At 35.7% G+C, this 23,532-nt stretch overlaps 2 protein-coding genes across 3 annotated transcripts in view; one reads left to right on the top strand and one right to left on the bottom strand.

Annotated features, from left to right (window-relative positions):
- The window catches only part of LOC127867377 (uncharacterized), a 186,051-nt gene that overhangs the window by 154,872 nt on the left and 7,647 nt on the right, over positions 1 to 23,532 (bottom strand). For both annotated transcript variants that reach the window (XM_052408477.1, XM_052408476.1), the window contains exons 2-4: positions 18,360 to 18,422; positions 8,170 to 8,250; positions 586 to 666 (exon numbers count right to left, since the gene is read on the bottom strand). In XM_052408477.1, coding sequence (XP_052264437.1) covers positions 586 to 666; positions 8,170 to 8,250; positions 18,360 to 18,407 — 210 coding nt within the window. In that variant the 5' untranslated portion in view covers positions 18,408 to 18,422. The remainder of the gene's footprint in view (positions 1 to 585; positions 667 to 8,169; positions 8,251 to 18,359; positions 18,423 to 23,532) is intronic.
- On the top strand, positions 19,480 to 22,077 carry LOC127867383 (uncharacterized). Its single transcript, XM_052408497.1, has 2 exons — positions 19,480 to 19,970; positions 20,321 to 22,077. The coding sequence occupies exons 1-2, from the start codon at positions 19,947 to 19,949 to the stop codon at positions 22,010 to 22,012; spliced, it is 1,716 nt and encodes a 571-aa protein (XP_052264457.1). The 5' UTR covers positions 19,480 to 19,946; the 3' UTR covers positions 22,013 to 22,077.

Genomic DNA, 23,532 nt, shown 5'->3' on the forward strand with positions numbered 1-23,532 from the left:
ACTGTGCACCTTTTCATAGCCCTGACTGGTTAGAGAGGGTGGCAGGACTATAGTGAAGTAATAAACTGTGCACCTTTTCATAGCCCTGACTGGTTAGAGAGGGTGGCAGGACTATAGTGAAGTAATAAACTGTGCACCTTTTCATAGCCGTGACTGGTTAGAGAGGGTGGCAGGACTATAGTGAAGTAATAAACTGTGCACCTTTTCATACCCCTGACTGGTTAGAGAAGGTGGCAGGACTATAGGGAAGTGATAAACTGTGTACCTTTTCATAGCCCCGACTGTTTAGAGAGGATGGCATGACTATATTGAAGTAATAAACTACATACCTTTTTATAGCCCTGACTGTTTAGAGAGGGTGGCAGGACTATATTGAAGTGATAAACTACAAACCTTTTTATAGCCCTGACTGGTTAGAGAGGATGGCATGACTATATTGAAGTGATAAACTACATACCTTTTTATAGCCCTGACTGGTAAGAGAGGGTGGCAGGACTATAGTGAAGTGATTAACTGTGAACCTTTTCATAGCCCTGACTGGTTAGAAAGGGTGGCAGAACTTTAGGAAAGTGATAAAATGTTTACCTTTTCATAACCCTGACTAGTTAGGGAGGGTGGCAGGACTATAGGGAAGTTCTTCCAATGATACAGCAGACTTTCTGCAACCTGAAGTCAAACATACAATTTCACAACATTTTATTATTATGGACAATAGCACTGCCATTTAGCATAATAAAGAATAATGCAGTCTCCACAGGCTAATCAGTGATGAAACTTTGTGCTTTTATGGAATTTTGCATTTAAAGGATGTCTTTTCTAAACAAGGATCAGTCTAGGCAGAGAGTGTCATTAAAACACAATGCTATTACCGGTAGTTTGTTTAATGCCTAATAAATATGTTTGAAAAACTGTCCAGTATTTGGTTATTTATGTCCCTTACATGGGCTTGTTCACAAATTTGGGAAATGACTATTTCCAAACAAATATCACTGATCCAAATGTGTGCATTATATTCAAACAAGAAAATTAACCCTCCTGACTAAACAATTCTACAAAAAAGTTTTTTTCATAGACAATAATCAATATAAATATGAAAAATAATAAAGCATTTTTAAAGCTTTTCAAGGATAATTTAGCACCACCATCTATAATTGACATAGTATTTTTAAAGCATTCCCCCAGGTGAAGCACTTTTTCCGATGTTATTATCATTAATCCTTTTAAACTATTCCAAATATGACAGTTTTTTTAGTTGATTTGAAATGCCATTTGTCAAAAATACAAACATCTGTTAACAAGTCATTTTTATCTCAGTCTGCAGTAAGACAAATATAAATCATCCGAGCATAATCTTACCAAGTATTCACCCTAATTTATATAAACCACCAGCTCGAATCATAATGCTTTCATACAAACAGATACAAAATCCATTAGTCAGACTTAACTCTTTACCACTAAGATATGTATTGTGACGCATTTCTAGTCCCTTAGAAGGTTTAATGTAATTAAAGACCTTTCTTACTAGATTCTAGTTTTAAAGGCTTCATTTCTAACCCTTAGATACTGATGACAGCAAACAGTATAAAACCTGCGAGTGACTTGCAGGCTGTGATGGTTTCATGCTGTTTGCACATAGCAGTTTTCACTTTGCTATACTGGGAAAGGGCTAATAAAGTATTGATTTCTAGTAGCCCCAAAAACATTTTATCAGCCTGGGCTCAAAATTGACATGAAGACTGCCTGCCAGAAAACAAACAAAAAACATAAAAACAAATATTGTACCTGCATTGTGGTTAACCCTTTACCACGTAGATAAGTATTTTGACGCATTTGTAGTCCCTTAGAAAGTTACATTTAATTAAATACCTTTCTTACTAAATTCAAGTTTTAAAGGTTTTATTTGCTTTCCGTAGTTACTAATGAGCCGCAAAGAGAATAAAACCTGAACAGACTGCGAGTTCTTCGCAGGCTGTTCTGGTTTATGCTGGTTGCAAAAGCCATTTTCATTTTGCTACTTATGGGGGAAAGGGTTAGAAGCGGGTTTAATGCATGTGCATAACGTGTGGTCCTAGATTATCCTGTGCATTCCGCATGGACAACACTTTCCACCTAAACTGGATTATTTGCTCAATCGAGACTTTGTTCAAACGAAGTATATCATAAAAGAGAAAAGTGTCAACATTGATTAGCCTGTTAGGACTGCCCAGGCTTATCTGGGACGGCACGTTCAGAATTTCCATTAAGCCTTATTTTCCCTGAGAACTGCAAAACATTTGTAAGAAAATGACATTTTATTATCAATTTTACAGCACACCACTGAACCACTGAGGATGAGTACCAGAAGCTCCTGTGATGTAGTAAGGAATTCCTTTATCATTATTGGTGGAATGTCAAAAATACAGCTGTAATAACGCACCAGGTGTATCATATCAACTGTACCTGTAATTATCCTGTATATCTGTAATACTTCCCAGGTATAGATGGTATATACTTATATACACTGTATGGAAGTGTATGAAAGTGCATGAAATGATGATCTATAAAAGATAACTGTTTATACTGGTTTTTCATTCACTTTCTTCATATCCTTATTTTTGTTTTGTTCGCCGAGGCAGCTGAATTTTTTGCATTTGTTCAGCATTACAAAAAATCAACTTTGTAATCTATAACATCATTTCTTAAATTTCTTATATATAAAAACTAGAAATGGGTGTCATAAACTTATGCACCCACATTTCATAATTGGACATCAACAAATTGTATATTCTTCAGCAGATAAAAGACGAAGGGCTTGGACTGGTCGCAGTCAACATTCCTTCCATAGCATCATCAGCAGTGAAAATTTGAGCAAAATTCTCCAAGAAGTTAGAGTAGTTCAATCAGCACTTCATCTTTTTTATCCCACTCTTACAGCGAATTCGGTTGATTAAAGCCCCGTTTATTAAATTTGTACTATTATCAACGACACGTGCTACGTTGTTAGGCTATGTTGTAAACAAATGTAGTACCTTGTATATAACAACTTAATGGTATATTGATGTTATAAAACTTTTAGATTTGCAAATCAATATGAATAAAATTGTAATTAATAATGCATGACTCTTTGTCACAGAATGATATTCTGATTTAAAAAATGATTGTTTGATCAGCGTTTATTTTTGGAACGCGGAGTAATACACTGACCTTGGCTACACTATAGTAATTATCAAAGTATGACAAACACTCATGAAAACTAATTTTGTTTAAATAAAAAGGTTTACTGAAAAGTGGGATAAATAGAACAATAGATTAGTGTTGATTATAGATCAGGTTTATCATACTCGGCATAAAAACGAAAAAGCACTCGCCAAGGTTCGTGCTTTTTGTTTTCTAAGCCTCGCATGATAAACCAGATCTATAATCAACACTAACCTATAATTCTCTATATAGTGGGAAAAGTGACAAAAGGCAATAACTCTGTCAATTAGCTGGTTGCAGCCACAATTCCTTTGAGATCATGTACATATTAAGCCATTTAACTGTCAACATTTGGGACAGAGCCAAGCAGCAATTAAAGAGAAGATAAAACACATTTTGGTAAAATATATTCCATAGTGGACAAACAGGCAAAGGGCCATTTATTTTGCCAGAAGATGTTGCAGCTAAAATCCCTTTCTTTAAGATCATTTATGCATTAATGTTGTTCATTCATTCAAGTGAAAAATTGAGCAATAATTATCAAGGAGTTTTTGGATTTGAAACAAAATGTTTGGCAATATATTCAATATATACATGTAATAGAAAACCAATCAAAGGGACTTTATTCTGCAAAATGTTTGTGCAGTCAAAATTCTTTACTAAACACTTATCTATAAATTAAGATAATTCATTTGTGAAAGTTTGAGCAAGATGATTCAAACCAAGACCTATATATGCTGACGTCTATATTTCCAAGTCACCAAACTTTCTTTGTCAGTGTATAATAAAGATATATCACAAATATTCAGACACTCCTAAAAATACAGCATGTTGTAATATGTATTACAAGAGATTGCCAAGCAATATGGTCCCCTACCGGTGAAACTCCACCATTGTCAGTAAAAAAAATAAAAAAATATTTGTTACCATAGCAACCAGAATTTTTGACATAGGAACAAAATGAAATGACGTGCATAATCTCCATATTGCCATCTATCCATGTTTCAAGTTTCATGAAAAAATATGAAGAACTTTTAAAGTTATAGCAGGATCCAGAAAAGTGTGACAGTCTGACTGAAAGACTGACAGACAGACAGAATGACAGACAGACTGAGTGCAAACCATAAGTCCCCTTCGGTTTTACTGGTAGGGGACAATAAGCAACAATGCCTGCAAGTCTTAATGTTGTAACTTGAAAAGTGAAGGAGAACGCCTGCGAAAACTTTTGAATCTACAGAGTGACAGAAAGATTTTAGAATTCACTGTTTTATAGTTCAGAGCAATTTAAGATTCATTGATAACCAGACTGATGCAGCCTATCTAGAACATAGTCTAGGTAATGGACACTGATAAGAAAAATCAAGGCATTCTGTCAGTTAAGAAGGAATGGGATGTTTGAACAACAAGTAGCTGGCTAACAATTCTTCAAGTGTTATCATTAAAAAAAATGAAATTGTGATTGAAATGATAGATTTACAACAATTTAGCAAAAATGCTTGATGACTATTTTGTTTATAAGAAATTTACAGATTAAATAGAGCTTTGTCACAGACGTGACAAATACCCCCCATGCCGCATTGACACATAATATTTTGCATGTCGTCTTCACAAAAAACAGCGGACACCATGCTCAATGTTTAAAACGCACTAAATGACCCCTTGACCTAGTTTTTTACCCAGAAAGGCCCATGTTCTAGCTTGGCCTTAAGATCATCTCTATAAAACTTCTGACCAAGTTTGGTGAAGATCGGATGTAAACTTGAATTAGAGAGCGGACACCATGCTGAATGTTAAAAAACGCATTAAGTGACCCTGTGACCTAGTTTTAGGCCTGGAATGGCCCATGTTAAAACTTGTCCTAGAGATCATTTAGATAAAACTTGTGACCAAGTTTTGTGAGGATTGGATGTAAACTACTTGAATTAGAGAGTGTACAACATGCTGAATGTTTAAAACGCACTAACATACCTCGTGACCTAGTTTTTGACCCGGCATGACCCATATTCAAACTTGACCTAGACATCATCTAGATACAACTTCTGACAAAGTTTGGTGAAGATTGGATGTAAACTACTTGAATTAGAGAGCGGACAACATTGTGATGTTTAAAACGCACGTGACCTAGTTTTTGACCCGGCATGGCCCATGTTCGAACCTGACAAACACATCATCTAGTTACAACTTCTGACCAAGTGTGGTGAAGATCGGATTCAAACTACTTGAAATAGAGAGCCGACACCCTGCTCAATGTGTAAAACAAACTTAGTGACCCTGTGACCTAGTTTTCGATCTGGCATGGCCCATGTTCGAACTTGGCCTTCAGATCATCTAGATAAAACTTCTGACCAAGTTTGGTGAAGATCGGATGAAAACTACTTGAATAAGAGAGAGGACACCATTCTGAATGTTAGAAACGCACTAAGTGACCCTGTGACCTATTTTTTGACACAGCAAGGCCCATGTTTGAACTTGGCCTTAAGATCATCTAGATACAACTTTTAACCAAGTTTGGTGAAGATCCGATGAAAACTACTTGAATTAGAGAGCGGACAACATGCTGAATGTTTAAAAAACACTAAGTGTCCCCGTGACCTAGTTTTTTACCCGGCAAGGCCCATGTTTGAACTTGGCCTAGACATCATGTAGATACAACTTCTGTCCAAGTTTTGTGAAGATCGGATGAAAACTACTTGAATTAGAGAGCGGACAACATGCTGAATGTTTAAAACGCACTAAGTGACCCCATGACCTAGTTTTTGATCCGGCAAGGCCCATGCTGGATCTTAGCCTTAACATCATCTAGATACAACTTCTGACCAAGTTTGGTGAAGATCGGATTCAAACTACTTGAATTTTAGAGCGGACAACATGCTGAATGTTTTAAACACACTAAGTGACCCCGTGACCTAGTTTTTGATCCGGCAAGGCCCATGTTCAAACTTAGCCTAGACATCATCTAGATACAACTTCTGACCAAGTTTGGTGAAGATCGAATGAAAACTACTTGAATTAGAGAGCGGACAACATGCTGAATGTATAAAACGCACTAAGTGACTCCATGACCTAGTTTTTGACCCGGCAAGGCCCATGTTCGAACTTGGCCTAGACATCATGTATATACAACTTCTGACCAAGTTTGGTGAAGATCAGATGAAAACTACTTGAATTAGAGAGCGGACACTTAATACTGACCGACAGACAGACTGACCAACAAGTTCACTCCTATTTACTCCCCTAAACTTCGTTTGTGGGGGTATAAAAATAAATATATAATATATAAACAATGTGAAACTTCACAACATGTAATATTCTTCTTTTTTGTTGTGTTTTTTTTTAATTCTTAGCATTATGAAAATAGAACTATAATGCAACCACAATTCAGTTTAGTTAAGAGTCCTTGTCTGCTTGTACTATTGCTGTTGGTGGTGTCTATCCAATGTCTGTATGCTTGTACTATTGCTGTTGGTGGTGTCAATCCAATGTCTAAAATTTATAACTATTTCAATGATTGACTGTTTACCACATAATACTAAGCCAGGCAACACTCAAGATAACTAACCACTAACAGGATGACATTCATAAATCGATTTAGTTTTTATTAACCCTTTCAGTGCGGGAACCGATTTTTGAAGGCCTTTGCAAACAGTTTGGATCCAGATGAGACGCCACAGAACGTGGCGTCTCATCATAATCCAAACTGTTTGCTATTCTGATAATATTCTTTAAAAAAAAAACGAAGAAAATGCTAATTTTAGTAATTCAGCAGACGACATTTTAGCAGACGACAATTTCCCAGCATGCAAAGGGTTAATGAGCAGGAAAGGAGTATACTAACATATTTAAGTTTGCTAAATAACTACAGAGCATAAGCAGGTCAGCTCAAACATTTGAAAAAACAATAAATAAAAAGAGCACCGCATAGCTGGTGTCAATGCTCTGCTGCGGGTGCAGTTTTGAATAAATGAAAGCTTGTCAGAAGAAAATATTTATTTTTTAATTTATTTTTTATATTAGAGGTCACAGTGACCTCGACCTTTGACCTAGTGACCCAAAAATGGGTGTGGCGTGTAGAACTCATCAAGGTGCAGCTACATATGAAGTTTTAAAGTTCTAGGTGGAAGCACTTTGATTTTAGAGCCAATGTTAAGGTTTTAGCACGACGCTGACAGCGGACGAGTAGCTATGACAATACCTCGGGTTTTCTCCGAAAACAGCCAAGCTAAAAATGTAGCATGTTTAAAACTCCAATCAAGAAATCAAATTGATGCACTTTGACTCTTAAATGGAGTGGAATGTTCACAGTAAGTATTTCAAAGAATGTCAGTACTTCACACAACTATTCATAATTCACATACAGCAATTTATACTTCACAGACAATCATTCATAATGCACAAGTAAAATGAAATGATTGATAATCAATCTCAGTGTTTACTTTCTGTTACAATTTTTGCGGCAAAAATTTGGCCCCATTTCCAATCTCTAAAAGCATACATTTTTCCAAAATGACTGCCTGAAATTCCCCATTGAAGGCTTCCAAAAATCTTTATTTTAAAATAAATATGAATTGTTTACTTGCACTTCCTATCAAGCTCTTCAGTTGACCCAATGTAAATGTAATATTGAAAACACTTCTATTCTCAATTTTTAAATTAGTAGCAGTAAAAAAACACACCAATTTTCCAATATTACTCAAAACAATGCCTTTTTTCATATTCAAAGGGCCTCCGGGACGACACTTCCCACTATTTTTTCAATGACATCTCTTCTAAACAAAAACCTTTATCAGACAGAATGTGTTCCATATTAGCCTGTGAAGACTGCACAAGCTAATCTGAAACTAGCCTTTAAGCATATGCATTAAACCCAGCTAAGAACGCAGCCCTTCTATTCTATCTGACCTAAGAACGCAGCCCTTCTATTCTATCTGACCTAAGAACGCAGCCCTTCTATTCTATCTGACCTAAGAACGCAGCCCTTATATTCTATCTGACCTCCTGAATGTGCTGCATCAGCTCCTGAACTTCTGGAGAAACATCTCCAGGAATGATCACGTCAAACTGCAGGGCCTCTTTCTGAAACAAAAACAATGGTTGCTTGCAAAGAAAGGTAATTGCCCCTTTAAGACAAAATCAATAAAGTGAACGTTGTTAAGCACAAGGCCAAACAAAAATAGGTCCGTTTCGGGTCGCACAACCGTGTCTCCTAAATTGGCGCCAACTCTCAACTTTTTATTGGGGTCACCAAAAAATAAAAATCGTTCATATAAGATGTAATATCAAGCAAACAAAGCATATACAGTAGACTCTGCCAATACCGGACTCTCGGAATACCGGAACTCTCCCGATTCTGGACGGTCGGGCCAGTCCCGTATTTTCGTCTTCTATTTCTTTGTTAAAAAATGTTGAATAAACCAAACTCTCTGAAAACCGGAAACCGGACGGGTATCTCCGTAAATTTGGTCATTTTCAACGTAAAATACATTGAGTATACCGGACAGTCTAAATTCTCAAGATTCCCGAGGCGTGAAAATAACAATACCTAGTCAGCACAGCGAGTGCGGTGTAACACATTTTGCTCGCTCAATTATCGATAATCCCATCAGGGCTCAACATTAACGGTTGTCCTATGGCCCCTGGCAAGTAAAAGTTGGGTCCGGGCAAGTTATTTTATAATCTAGTTGTCCGCCCGGAAAAGTGCAAAAAAGAACAAAGAGCATTTAATTTATACTTAATTGCTGTAATCATTTTGTTAAATGTTCAAAAATAAAAAGGGTTTTGTGGTGTATCATTTTGGTTTATTAAAAAAAATATGAGGTTTACAGTTGATGTGATATTTTATTTTTGGGCAAGTGGCTTTACGTTCAGGGCAAGTAGATTTTCTAAGTACCTGCCGGGCAAGTTGGTTTTTCGGTTAATGTTGAGCCCTGCGGATGAAACATACCATAAAGGTGTCAAGTCGTTACCGCGCTATGAGAGTTCAATTAAGTATTGTAAAACAAACTGTGAATGTCTATAAACCAAAAAGTAAAGTGATTGACTTGATCGTTTTATTAATTATTTATTATCGCCTATGATAAACAATTTAATTAAAAAAATTAATGCATGCCGTTGAGACGATCACTTTCTTGTGATCTTCTCTGGTATTTTAAAAGATCTTATAGCCTTCTTAACATTGCAGAAAATAAGATCGTAAAGGAGAAATGTGCTTTCAAGCAGAGAGTGATCTTGGACTTTTTCGTGAAATCGTAAACTTCAAGAATTAGTTGGTTTTGAGATTATGAATATCTTAAAAAATAATTATGACGCTGTTTTTTTGCTTGTGTGTATGTATGTGCCTATTTGACAAATACCACGTACGTACATGTATAAAGCACCACGCTCACTTTGGGATTAATAAAAACAAGTCGGTATGGATTATTTTTTTGGTCCGTGTACATACCGTCTTTTCGTTTTTCGTTTTGCATTCAACAACACAAATATAAACGCATATTAGTTCATATTCTGATTTCCTTATAACCGAAACAAATACAAAACACAAAGAACAAATCAACTAATTTATATCGTTTTTCGTTTTACTAATTACAAAACAAAACACGAAACGTGTATGTCTATTCCTATTTCGTTCCAATTTAAATTACAAAAAATTCAATATTTGAAAATTGAAACAAAGCGCCTGCTCTTATTTATCGTTCTTGATTTGATAAAACGATACACGGAAAACGGAAAACGAGGGGCGCTGCGCAGCTTTATTTGGATGATAACTTATGATTAATCTTAGTGCGCAGTTTCCTCGCTTTGAAACTATTATTTTGAAAAATAAAATGTTCACTATTACATGTATTATAGAGGAAGAATAGACGAGTCTTGGCACAGCTATTTTTGGCTAGTCTAATGCAATAATGAATAGATCAACAGTAAAGTTATATAACGATACCAATATAAATGCCTGCTTGTTTTCAAGTCATTGGATTTGATTTAATGTATAAAATACGTTACAATAAGCATTGCACAATAAAATATCTTTGTTCGGCGTAGCCTTTCTCTTCAAGTAATAAACAACAATCGAATTATTTACTACTATGTATTCATATCTGTTTAAGAAATGAAATAAAAATTCACATTCTTGCTTAACATATACACATGTACATTCAATTAGTATGGTGAATTATTTTTAAGAGCATGCAAGTCGTGTGTCGTCCTGGCTCATACACTTCGGGTAACTGGCTGGCGGTGGGCTCTCATACCAGGTGTCCATGCAGTTCTTGCATCGAACGAGTGATTTGCAACAAGTTGCAAATGTAGGGTGCGACACTGGTCCTGAATGTAACAATTTATGTTGTTATAAAGCTATCGGTTCACGCACTGAGTTCTTTTTAAATTTTATCAGCATGGTTATATTTGGTGCTCCCTTTATAGAATAAAGAAAATGTGCTTATAACAATTATAAAATTATTTGAAACTCTTTTCGAGATCACATCATTCAAATAACAGAAAAATCAATGCTAAGTATAGAACATTATGTCAATGGATTTTATTTTATAAGTTTCAACTTTGACGTTGCTACAAATTTATTTATTTATTTTTAATAACGTTTTTGTTTGGTGTACAGATTTGGTCCAATTTGTGAAGGACTGTTAAAATGAACTGGATGTGTATAAAACGAATAAAATAATACACTTTTCGACTAATAAATGTACTTTAACAGATCATGCTAGCGAACGCTTGATGGCGCGCTCCTCATATATATCATTGACTCAGCAAATCATACACGTATTGTTACAAATGTAAACACTTTTCTATAATGGCATTCGAGTTTCATTTTAGGAGACAACCGAGGTCATAAACGGAACATATTAACGAGTGCAAGAAGATTCTATAGGCGTGACGCATGATATTCGCCTTCTATAAGTAACGTAACGTTAGAAGGAAAAAAAGATTAAGCGGCATTATAATATCATTGGAATGTACATATCTTGTAAGCAATAACTTAATCTTGGGCGCTCTTTCAGGAACATTAAATATGTTGTTTAATAAGTTATTAAATTGGCACATTTATTAATTATATTTAAGTTTATTTCATTTTCTTCAAGAGCATAGCGGTTTCATATAAGGTGTTTGGTTATAACTCTTGTTTTAGAGCTAAAATCACTAGACATATCACAATGCAGTTGTTAAATGCACTATGTATTTGTTATTAATCGAACGAATTGGAAATTATATATTAGACACCTTGCACTTTACCGTTCCATAAGATTAAAACATTTTTTATATATTTATTCTCCTTTCGTCCTGTTCTTTCTTTCAATAGTGGCTGTACTTATACAACTTTGACATTTTATTATGTAAGGTGACGTTAAAAGTAAAACAGAGGGAAATTTTAGCAGCCGTCGCCGATTATTGTGTCTTTAAAATGTCATGCGGGTCTAACGGGTAATAAAAATAGGAATACGGGACTCAGGGGACGCGGTATTGCAGCTCTTAAAATGTAAGGAACCCCCCCCCATGATAATAGGATTAAAACGAGTTGTTTTTTTGTAAAATAAGTACTGAAATCGAATTTACATAGCATAGGAGCAAAGAACAAGAAGTGTCATAAGAGGCTAATTATAGCCCTATCTAATCGGCTGAATCGGCATGAAATACCGGTACGTTAGAAAACCTTTCGATATCAAGATTATGATCATTTCAAATTGGAAAAAAACAATACCTGGAAAAACAACTGAAAATATCCACTTCTCAGTCCCTAACGGGCGTGTCTTTACCTCCACGATAAAAGCACGTAGGAAGCCATGCTGATGGAAATAAGTGATAAAGTATTATGTAAGGGAGAAAAATACGCGCAAAAAGCCACTAATGAGTTACCTCCCCAAGACAGCAGCACATCCCGCAAACGCCACTCGTTTTTCGTTTTTCGTATACCGTTCTTTCAAACTAAGAACGGTAAACGGTATCAAACAATCCGTTCCAATTTTCAAACATTTATTTTTGTTATATGATTTGAAACGAAATATGAACAGGGGAATCAATTTCTTTTTTTGCTTTATAATAAGTACAACGAAAAACGATATAAAGAAGTGAATTTTGTTTTCGTATTTTGTTTAAGTTTTGGTTATTAGAAAATCGGAATATGAACTTATATGCGTTGATTTTCGAGTTTCGTTGTTTCGAATGTTAAACGAAAAAGGAAAAGACGGTATATACACGGACCTTTTTTGCTTTTAATCGATTAAAAACACATTTTTTAAGAATGCAATTAACATCATCAGTACCTGCGTACAGTTATCACATGGTACATGTAAATGTATATGGTTTGTTTTATTTTTATGTGATTCTTTACACAATGCATACCATGTATATTTCAGCAATATGCATACTCTTGGTAAACCGGAACTCTCTGAAAACCGGAATATCAGGCCAGTATCGAGACCGTCCGGTTTACAGAGAGTCTACTGTATATACATGTATTTCTTTTTATAAGCGTTAGTAGCCTTCCATTTTAGTACCCGAAAAAGAAAAAAAAATCCCTTCCTACCTATTTTTTTTCCCAAAGAGACCCGAAACGGACCTATTTTTTTTTGGCCCAAGGAACTGTTTCATGAAGCATAAGCTCTTAAGTTCATCAGTGCAATCCAAAAGTATTTTCATCTTGTTTGGTGAAATTCCATCATCAAAGAATCCAATGTTTTCTCAAATACATTATTCTTATTGATTGACAATGGATTATAAGGTGGGAGCAATCTTGTACTCATTAATAAATTTGATTGTCCAAACATATGGCCCAGCATGATAAATAAGTTAAGGTTCTTGTACTCTCATTGTTCTCTATCAATGTCCCAAGTTTCATTTTAATGAAGTCTCAATACCAGGATGCAGGATCGCCAGGGTTCACAAATGATTACACACCGGCTGGACAGAATGAAAACACACCGTAATTGAGATATGTTAGCAAAAATCATTTGTGCCCTCCATTATGACATTAAGTTTCAACCCTAAGGTGCCCAAGGTTGGCCTCAAAAACTTTGCGTACTGACAAAATCTTTACCAAACACATGTATAAGTATTGTCTTAACAAAATCATGCGTCTGATCTATGATTTTCATATAACACAGCAGGTTGTGATCCACCAAGGCTTTTAAAAAGAACAAGAGCTGTGTTTGTGAAACACAATGCCCCCTAATTCGCTGCTTTGAAACCATATATTTGACCTTTGACCTTGAAGGATGACCTTGACCTTTCACCACTTAAAATGTGCAGCTCCATAAGATACACATGCATGCCAAATATCAAGTTGCTATTTTCAATATTGCAAAAGTTATGACCAAGGTTAAAGTATTGGGACACACACAATGAATGAATGAATGAATGACAGACAGACAGACAGGCCAAAAACAATATACCCCCCATCATTTCATATGGGGGCATGTCATATCCTTATTCAAGAAATGCCCCCCATCACAACAAAATAACAATATTTTATAAATGCCACACCACATCATTATAATTGTAATAATACACCCACCCACCCTAACATTAATTTTATCAACTACACTCTCTTGTGATTTCAATAAATGTAAAAAAAAGGAGTCAAATGAACCAGTAACATTTAAGGTGTAAAATGAGATTTTAAGAGTTCAAAATACTGAAGTCCAGAGTATATTGTTTCTCTATATTCTCCTTATCAGTTTCATGCTCTTCAAATGTTGAATTCATTCATTGTTTGTATTTATGTTTTACATTTTGCAAAAAAGTACTATGTGTATAATTCTTGTAAAATTTGCATCAACATGGTGCAAGGAAGATTACTTGTAGGTGGCAAAAGTTGGTAAACTGTAAAATTCTGGCATGGTAAAGACGGATTCTTTTTTTATTTAAGTCAGCTCAAACAAACCTATTTTTACTACATCAACGTCCTGCTCCTATCCCAAACCAACTTGTTATTGCTTAAAAAAGCTCTTAAATATACTAAAGACGTCACGTCTTCATACAATGCAGGTGAACATCATTTCATAAGATAAACACGCATTGTTGTTTTTTTCATATCTATTTATGTGCTAAAAAAGAGTTCAAACTTGTCACAAAATACACCCTTTAAAGGGGCCTTATCACGTTTTGGTAAATTGAAAAAATGAAAAAAAATGTTTCATATTCGCAAATTTTTGTTGTAGTTATGATATTTGTGAGGAAACAGTAATACTGAACATTTACCATGCTCTAAAATATCCATTATATGCATCTTTGATGCTTAAAAAAACTAAAAATTATGAAGCGTTGCAACGGGAAACAATTGAATAATTTGGAGAGTTCATTTGTTGTCATTATATTTTGTGATACCACGAGGATTGCATATATAAAGTATAAAATACATCACTCATTGTATGAGCACGGATTGCCGAGTGGTCTAAGTGTTAGACTTTTACGCGTGGGGTCAGTGGTTCGAGCCCAGTTGAGGGTTACTTTTTTTTCTTTCTTTAATTTTATTCTTGTTTTTTTACTGGATCTTTTTAGATCCAATGTTTACATTTATTAATATAAAGTATATTTAAACTTCAATAAATGCCAAAATCTGTGAAAAGGTCCCTTTAAAAGGTAAAAATGACATGAGAAGAGTGTACAATGTTTTGTAGAAATGATTAAACAAAAAAAATAGAGACAAACAACAACATGGCAATGCCAAGAAATCAGATAACCAGCGTTCAACATGTTGATTTAATTTAAATACCATAATTACGCAAATCTCAAATTAGGACTGTAATCTACCAACAAACAAAATGTTAGCATAATACATCTATCGAAACTTACGTTTTAAAACAGTTTCTCTATCTTATAAGAAATAGTCCCCTTGACAGTGATCCTTATATCCCGTAAAATGCAATTCAAAGCTCGGTCTGAATGCTGTTAGCAATGAAGGCACATAATATTACATGTAAGCCTCAGCTACATGTCAGTTAAAGATTGTGAGTAAAAGCCGTTGTTATTTTTTATAGAAACAGTGACCTAGACAAAAACTTCTCCATAAGGAATAAATTGTAATGTTTGCTATCTACATGTACACAAACAAATAATGCATAATACCTCCATCCAAACTCAAGTTGTTGAGCAGAAACTGCTATATCTTTTTTGCATCACTTTCAGTGACCTTGACATTTATCCTAATTTCCCATATGCAATCTAATGCTAGGTGTACATGTAAGCAATAAATGCACACAATTTAAGAGAAATACCTCCATCTTAACTCAAGTTATTCAGCATACACAGTTTTTTTATTTTAATGTACAGTGACCTTGACCTTCATTTGAAGGGATCCATATGAATTCCCAGGCTAGGTCTGCAGGTTAGCTACCTACACACACAATTTGTTACAATGATGTAATAACATGCTCTAAAGTTAAGTCTTTGAGCGGACACTGTTGTTCATTTTCAGACATTTTCCTGGACCCAGTTGTTCAAAACCTGGGTAAATTTTAACCCTGGGATAAATGTCGGATGAATTTAACCAAGGGTTAATTTTTTGGTTAAGTGTTGTTGCCTCATGTTGGTTAAATTTATCCAGCGTTTTGTCTGGATAAATTTAACCCTGGTCTAAAGGTTGGTTAAAATTTAACCATGTAAACAAACAAAATAGCCGAATTTTATTTGTATCGTAATCCACGTAATAATTGCCAAAATTCTTTGAATGTTGTGTTATATGACGATGAAATGCGGAATCGATATCGGTCGGTCAAATGAAAATTTTAAAAGAATGTGTATTTTAAATGGCTGAAATATCGAAACTTCTACAAAGCATTCCATGCTTATATACCATGCTTGCTATAACGTTTACAAATGGCAGGTTCGAAATAATTCGCTTTCTTAAAACTCATGATCGCGTTTAAGGTTAATTATACACGTTTTCATTCACAATTTATTTACAGAATCACGTAAAATGCCAAATACAATACATAAAATACATACTTGTTTCAATGATCTATAAACATTTAATGGATTGAATATAACTGATTTAAAATTTATGATTTATAATGTTTTTAAATCTTTTTCCCAGAATGTGCTGTTCTATTTATAGCTTGACGACATGTCGGCCATATTGCTTTTACAATGGATTATGGGATATGTGTAAAAGTTAACCAGTGGATAAATTTACCCAACATGGATAGTTATCCAGCCTGGGTAAATATTTCCAGCAACGCATTTATCCAGCCTGGTTAGTTACCCAGCTTGGATAACTTAAACCCGCGGTTAGCGCTAACCAAGGGGTTAAAATAACCTTGTGTACGAACAACTGGGTCCAGGTGTACATGTATCTACAGGTCCGTTAAAATGACCCACTCCCACAGCAAAATGGCAAAAGAGATCGAATTTGGAGAAAAAAAATTTAATTGAAAAAACTTTTTAAATAAGTGTCTTGTGATTATTATCTCTCAATTTTATTTCATAATTTAAATTATTATAAAGAGTTCAAAAGTTAGTTTTTTTCCAAAATCAGTAGACTTTTTGCGCAAAAAAAGCCCAAATCGCCAATAACTCAAATTTATTTATCTCAAAATGGCCAGGAAAAGCCTTTTCTTCAGAAACAATCTACTTGACCTTAAATGAAAAGGCAAAAATGCAAAAGTAAGCTAGATCTGAATTTAAATTACCTAAACAGAAAATTTGAATGTAATCTCTTCATTGAAAGTGAAGCTATTCAGCAGAAACCTTTTTTTCAGTGATATTGACCTTGGCCTGATAAGCCCCTAATTCAATACAAAGGAAGGACTCTATACATGTAGAAGCTCTCTAAATCTTAGTTTCATTAAGAGAATTTAATGTAAAGTTAGGTTATTGAACATTGGTCAATAATGATTTTGAGTACCGAAAAATGCAGAGATACATGTAAGCTCTGTAGTTTAATCGTTCATCTCTGCATTTTTCAGTACTGAAAAACATTTTGCACAAGGTTACATTACACTAAATCATTGTGTATCGCTCCGTGGTCCATTCGAAAGTAGTGCCTATTTCTAAAGAGTTCCTTTTCTCTTCTTGAATATAAGCCATTTAACAATGTGAGACATGTCTTTTGTGGTTATTTGTAATATCCTGTATGTGTCTGGAGTACTTTGATGCCTTGGATTGGAAGCTAACTTAAAAGATGAACTTTTGAGGGTGCGTTTTCTATTGTGTGGGGCTTTTGTCGAAATTAGGATTCAGAAACACGTTTTTCTACGGTGGGTTCATTCGACAGCGATTTACTTTCTTAGAAGTTGCGAGACGGTATGTTTTTGATTGCAATTATTGGAAGATGACAGATCCATCTTTAAAATGATACCAGGTTCGGACAAATTGATACGTCGAAAAGGCAAGAAAAATGCTGTGAAAGTTGTCAGTTTTATAATGGGACCCTATGGGAATCGGAATTAGTGTAATATAACTACAAGCCTACTTGCGCTGTGGAGTATTGTGAGGTATAAGGAGCACTTATACTGCCACGCCATATGAATAAGCTTTTATGGTGACAGGGTTGAGTGTCTACCTTTGAAAAGGTAGGGCACAGCTTCAATCCCAATTGTGGTCACTGATAATTCTGGCTGTGTTATATGTGTGCACAACTTAAATAACTCACATATGTTTGTTTGTCTGTCTGATGTCCCAATAGTGTCATGGTAGAAAGAAATTTGTGGAAGAATTAAACAAATTGAGGGGGGAAGGTATGTAGTATGACAAGGAATAAGGAGCACTTATACTTCCTTGCTTTAGCTAGCTTTTTTAGTGAGGCACCTGCAGGGCAAGAGGCTCTAGAAAACAAGAGCGTGCTCGACTATTCAAGTGCTTGACAGTATAATGTAAGCCATCATGGAGAGGGGGTATAATGTGGGTGTGTGGTCATTTAATAGATGATCTTTCAAAAATAAGAAAAAAATAGAATATACATGTAGGAAACATTTGAGGTGTTACGCAAACTTTTACATTGCAACGCTAACGGGAACACGGACGCCGGGGTGAGTAGGATAGCTCTACTATATATATTTCATATATAATAGTCGAGCTAAAAATGTATAGCCGTGTCCAGAACACACAGTTTTTAATGATTTCTGAGATATTTGATATAATTTCTGGACTGCAGAAGAGGAGCAACATAGCAGAGACAATAAACGGCAATGGGGAACCTAAAGCATTCATGTATCTTAACATTCATATAAATTACTCACTGCTGGTTCATCCATAACTAATGCTTCTTCTACAGTATACGTTGCCATGGCTTCCAATCAAGCCTGAAAACATAAAGGCACATTTCAGACTGGTATATTCAATATAATATTTATTATTTAAACAAGAGCTGTCTCCATAGGATGACATATGCCCCCAATAAACACTTTGATAGAAATTATGAGCATTTTTCGAAACTTAAACGCAGTTTTCGAAACCTGAAGTTCAAGGTCAAGGTCAAAGGGGTCAAAATTTGTGTGCGTATGAAAAGGCCTTGTCCATATACACATGCATACCAAACATGAATGTTACATCTGAAGGGACATAGAAGTTATGAGCATTTTTCGAAACGCAAAGTGTGACGGACAGACAGACAGACAGACGGACAGCAGCGCTTCCACTAGCTTTCAAAAGTTAAAAGTCCTGACTTTCAAGCCGTAAATTTTGGAAGTCCCAGACAAAAAGTTGGTAAGTCCCACTTTTATTTCAGAATTTTACTGCCGACATTTGGCCATATCGGATGCCTGTTTTCATATATTTATTTGACAACAAAAAAAAAGGTATTTATTTTTATAATTTTTTTTTTTTGCATCATCTCATTGTTATTTGCTTCCCATAAACATAATAATGCAAAAACAACAACAACAATATTTGGTCAATCTCTCTCTATATATATATTATAAAAACAAAAACAATGAATCACTTTATAGGGTGTTAACCTGTCATTGGATCACAAGATTAGGCCAAAAAAAAAGTCTTGGTTCAGGAAACATGGCCAGAAAAATGAAGGAGGGTAGGTAGTTTTTTTTGGTTTTTTTTTACCAGTCGACTGATTTCAGGGTGAAAAAGGGTCAGTTAATGCACCCATGATTGTTTAAACACTGACCAAATGAGTAACATTGCACATGTGGTGTTTAGTTCTTTTATATTATTCATCATTTTATCATTCCTAGCTCTTTAGGCCACGACTTTTATATTTCTTGGTTTACAAAACCGCCGACCCTAATTTTTGGAAAATGGGAAAAAAAATAAAATCGGAAAATCGTTTTTTTTTATATATTTTATTCCCGACCGCACTGAAAAACGAGCGAAACGAGAAAAAAAACGATCCGGTTTGAGAACGGTTGCGAATAAAATCAAGTAAGTACAATCAACGATTGGTTCACATATATTACAGAGATCGGGATATTTTTCAATGTGACACAGTATGTACCAGTCCTTTTATGGGCACTTCTCAAAATTTATTTAATTACAGACAATAGGAAAATCAGCGTCAGTAAAATGTCGACCGCATCAAAATTTATTTCCGAGTCTGTGACGCAACTATATTGTTTAACATGTTTATTATATTAAACAAACCCGATATTATAGTAGATGAAAAAGTATTACCTTGCAATTTGATAATTAGTATAAATAATCCAATAAAACACTGCCATTATTTACGATATCCGTCGAGTGACCCGAAATGACGCTGCCCTATTTCGACGCCATTTTTGTTTTGCCTCTGTTTGATACATAAGCGACATCCGTTGACGTCATACACTATCAGACTTTACGCTACAACGATTTTGCTAGAGCTGTTCATAGTAATGTGGAAAATAGCTGGTTCAAAGGTTAGTTATGGTTGATTGGTTTAAAATTAATGTATTTTTGTGTATTTTACGTAATGCAAAACTTTTGAACAACTTACTACAAATTTTCTTTGCAAATAAGACCGTTGGAAAATGCATCCGTATCGTCTGCAAAAGCTCACTATTTTCATTCACAAGTCACGTGACTGTCATGTGACAGAACATCGTATAAATAGACTAATTTTCACTCTGGAAAAGGTGTACGCGTTAAATGCGATATGAAGTCCGGATATTTTTTTTTGTTATGCTAAATAACATTGTAACTAGCAAGTGTTCATGTTGGTAATTGCATGTCAGGTTTATTACTTATTTTCATTTATTACTATTTGTAGGTCCCACAAAAGAAGTACAGGTGCTATTCACCTACTTCCATTAACACAGCCTATGAAAAGGTGTTGCTGACAGGGGCCCATATTAGAACCACTGCCAGAGAGTATGGCATCCCAGAAGCCTCACTGCGACACAGGTTGAATGGCAGAGTAAATCCGGAGGCAACACATTCTGGACCACCACCTACATTATCTCAGGAGGAAGAGGCACACTTGACAGACCATCTAAAATTAATGGCAAGCTGTGGATATGGTTACAGTCGGGCAGAAGTTGTTGACATGGCCAGTGAATATGCGATATTTCTTGGAAAACGGGACAAGGAGCATCCGTTCACACTTAAGTGGTTCAGGCTGTTTATGAAACGATGGCCAGAGCTGAAAGTGTTGAAGCCTCGTGGGCTTGAGATTCAACGTGCCAAAGCCACCAACAAGGAATCCGTGTCAGTATATTATACTGAACTGGGCAACATCATGGACAAGTATGATCTAAAGCATAAGCCAGAACGGATATACAATGTTGATGAGAAAGGTTTGTCCACTTCCCATAAACCCCCTTCAGTGGTTGCAAGCTGCGAATCTCAGCCACAAGCAGTCACATCTGGTTCAAGAACCCTCATCACAGTCATTGGTTGCGGAAATGCCATGGGTAACAGTGTTCCACCATTCTTTGTATTTCCAGGGTTACGGATGAAGTCAGAATTATTAGATGGTGGTGGTCATGGAGTTGATGGTACAGTCACTGAGTCCGGGTGGAGTAATAGTGCTGTGTTCAAAAGGTACCTTGAGCAACACCTGCTAAAATACTTACCTGAACGTTGTCTGGACAATCCTGTTCTGATTCTCTATGATGGCCATAAATCTCACATTAATTTGGGGTTGATTGATTGGGCCAAGTCACAGAACATAATCCTGTTTGTTCTGCCAGCACACACGAGCCATGTTTTGCAGCCTCTAGATGTTGGTTGTTTTGGGCCATTCGAAAGGATCTACAGCTCTGTGTGTCACAAGTTCATGCGCGACAACTGTGGGCAAAGTATAACACGTTTCAATGTGTGTGCACTTGGAAGCAAGGCATATTCGCAAGCACTGTCACCAAATAATTTACAGGCATCCTTTCGCAGAACTGGCATCTACCCATATGATCCAAATGCTATAGATTCCTCAGTGTTCAAGCCATCAGAAGCCCTTCAACAAGAAACCAGTTCTCTTCAATCAATCATCCAACCCTCAGAAACGGAAGTCTCCCAATTTTTCTGCAATAAAGAAGCAAACATCATATCCAAGAAACAAGCAACAAAAAAGAGGAAATACCTAAGTTCAGTGGTCAGTGGAAAGCCAATTACTGAGGATGTAATTATTCAAAAAATTCAGGATCATGAAGAGGGAAGAAATAAAAAGACAAAGACCCAGAAGTTGACCGTACAACCTGGACCATCTGGAACAGTTAAGGCAGTGTCACCTGTCCCTGCTTTACCGGCAGATGAATCATCAGGGGATGAGGATGAAACAGAGGTGTGCTGTGTATGCAGCCTATTCACACCCAGTGCTGTACGGCAGAGTTCTTCACTGGTCTTTGTGAAATGGGTGCAGTGTTCTGCGTGTGGACACTGGGTTCATCTCATTTATTGTACTAAACTCCGGGTTGTAAGGAGAGGTGATATCTTCATGTGTCCTCACTGTGTTGGTGAAGAGTAACTTGAACTTGTTGAAAACTTGTTATAATTGACATGAATAAAATTCAATAAAATTAAAAACCTCAATTGATTTCATTAATTTCAGATCCAGGTTGCTTTAACAGTGAAACAAATGTAAGTACAACAATCCTGAGTTAATGTTTCATGCATTCAGTCTCCACAGGAGTGATGTTTACATTGAAATCAGATAACCAATCAGATGCGTCGTTACCGGGCACTCTCAACAAGATGGCCGCCGTTACAGTAGACTTAGCAGGTGTAATTTATCAACAAATTTTGGTTAATAACACAATCAATTGAAATTAAATTGTGTAAATAAAAGGTAAATTTGATATTAAATAACAATATTAATAACCTAATCCCTATTTTGAGCAACAAAACTTTAACCGACTGCTTAGATGCGTCGAAAGTGGGCACTCGAGGATATATGTGTTTAGGAATTTTGTAAACACGTCCGCCATAGTTTATAGGAACTGTACAGAAAGTTTGGCACTCTGGATCAGCAGACGATTTATTTCATAAATCAATGATCTTACGGAGGAATCCGAGATAGCCGATGTATCACGATTGAAAGTTTGGAAATCGGAACAAATCGGTATATCTCGGAAAATCACTGCTAAATGTATTTGTCGTTTTAATTCTTAGGGCCGAGTAATTTCGGCAAATCGGAACTCAACTTGCGTAAAATACTAGCTCAATTAACCGTTAAACTCCGCCTCTGTTCTCTGCAAAAGATTCGAAGGCGGAGCAATGCACGTGCTATTATTAAATTGGAGGATTGCAATTGAGAAACAAACGCACGATTGGTTCAGCATGTTGATTGCTAGACAAAGGAAGCCAATTTTGTCGGCGCGAAATTTGTCGCTTTATTGCTTCAGACAGCAAGCGGCTTTCCTTTGATGACGTCAAACTGTCAATTCACACAGACTGCACATTTTCGAAAGACTAACTGGCTCCTTGTTTACAATTCCAGTAAAAACACTTGCTAACATTAAACTTTGGATTAAATTATCAAAATAAAGCAAAAGCCAAGTTGACAAATATGATTGTATTAATTCGCGTCAGTTCAAATAAGACGTTTTGCGTTGTAAATCAACGAGTTTTCATGACAACAACAACTTTAACAAACATTACCGCGACGACGAGGGGATCGATCTACCTCGATTTTTTTTCATGGACGATGTCATAAGTCGAATAAGAGCAAACACATACTTTGTGTATGAGTAGTTTATCTTATATAAGATTTATGCAACGGGCATCGCATTGCGTAATGGTGCGCATCGAATTACGGAAATGAAGCGCAGTTTTTCGTTTTAATGGGAGAAGAACGCATGTCATTTAATGGAGTGTTTAAAATTGCCTGATGTTACAAAAGGTGCTTTTAGGTGACTCATTTCATTTGAAGATATAGATGTGTTTCATTTCATTGCATAATTTGATTTTTCGTCTCTGTGTTAAGGTTATAAAAGATATGATGTCTTTGTTCTGATGTTATTAGTATTAACTTATTTTTCCAATGAT

This window comes from Dreissena polymorpha, chromosome 2 (assembly GCF_020536995.1).
Source record: "Dreissena polymorpha isolate Duluth1 chromosome 2, UMN_Dpol_1.0, whole genome shotgun sequence".
NCBI classification, from domain to species: Eukaryota; Metazoa; Mollusca; class Bivalvia; order Myida; family Dreissenidae; genus Dreissena; species Dreissena polymorpha.

What these genes read in the sequence shown, in the direction of transcription:
- LOC127867383 (XM_052408497.1), top strand. Translation starts at nt 19,947, where the DNA reads ATGTGGAAAATAGCTGGTTCAAAG. An exon ending in GGAAAATAGCTGGTTCAAAG is followed by an intron (nt 19,971 to 20,320) that starts GTTAGTTATGGT and finishes TACTATTTGTAG; the next exon opens with GTCCCACAAAAGAAGTACAG.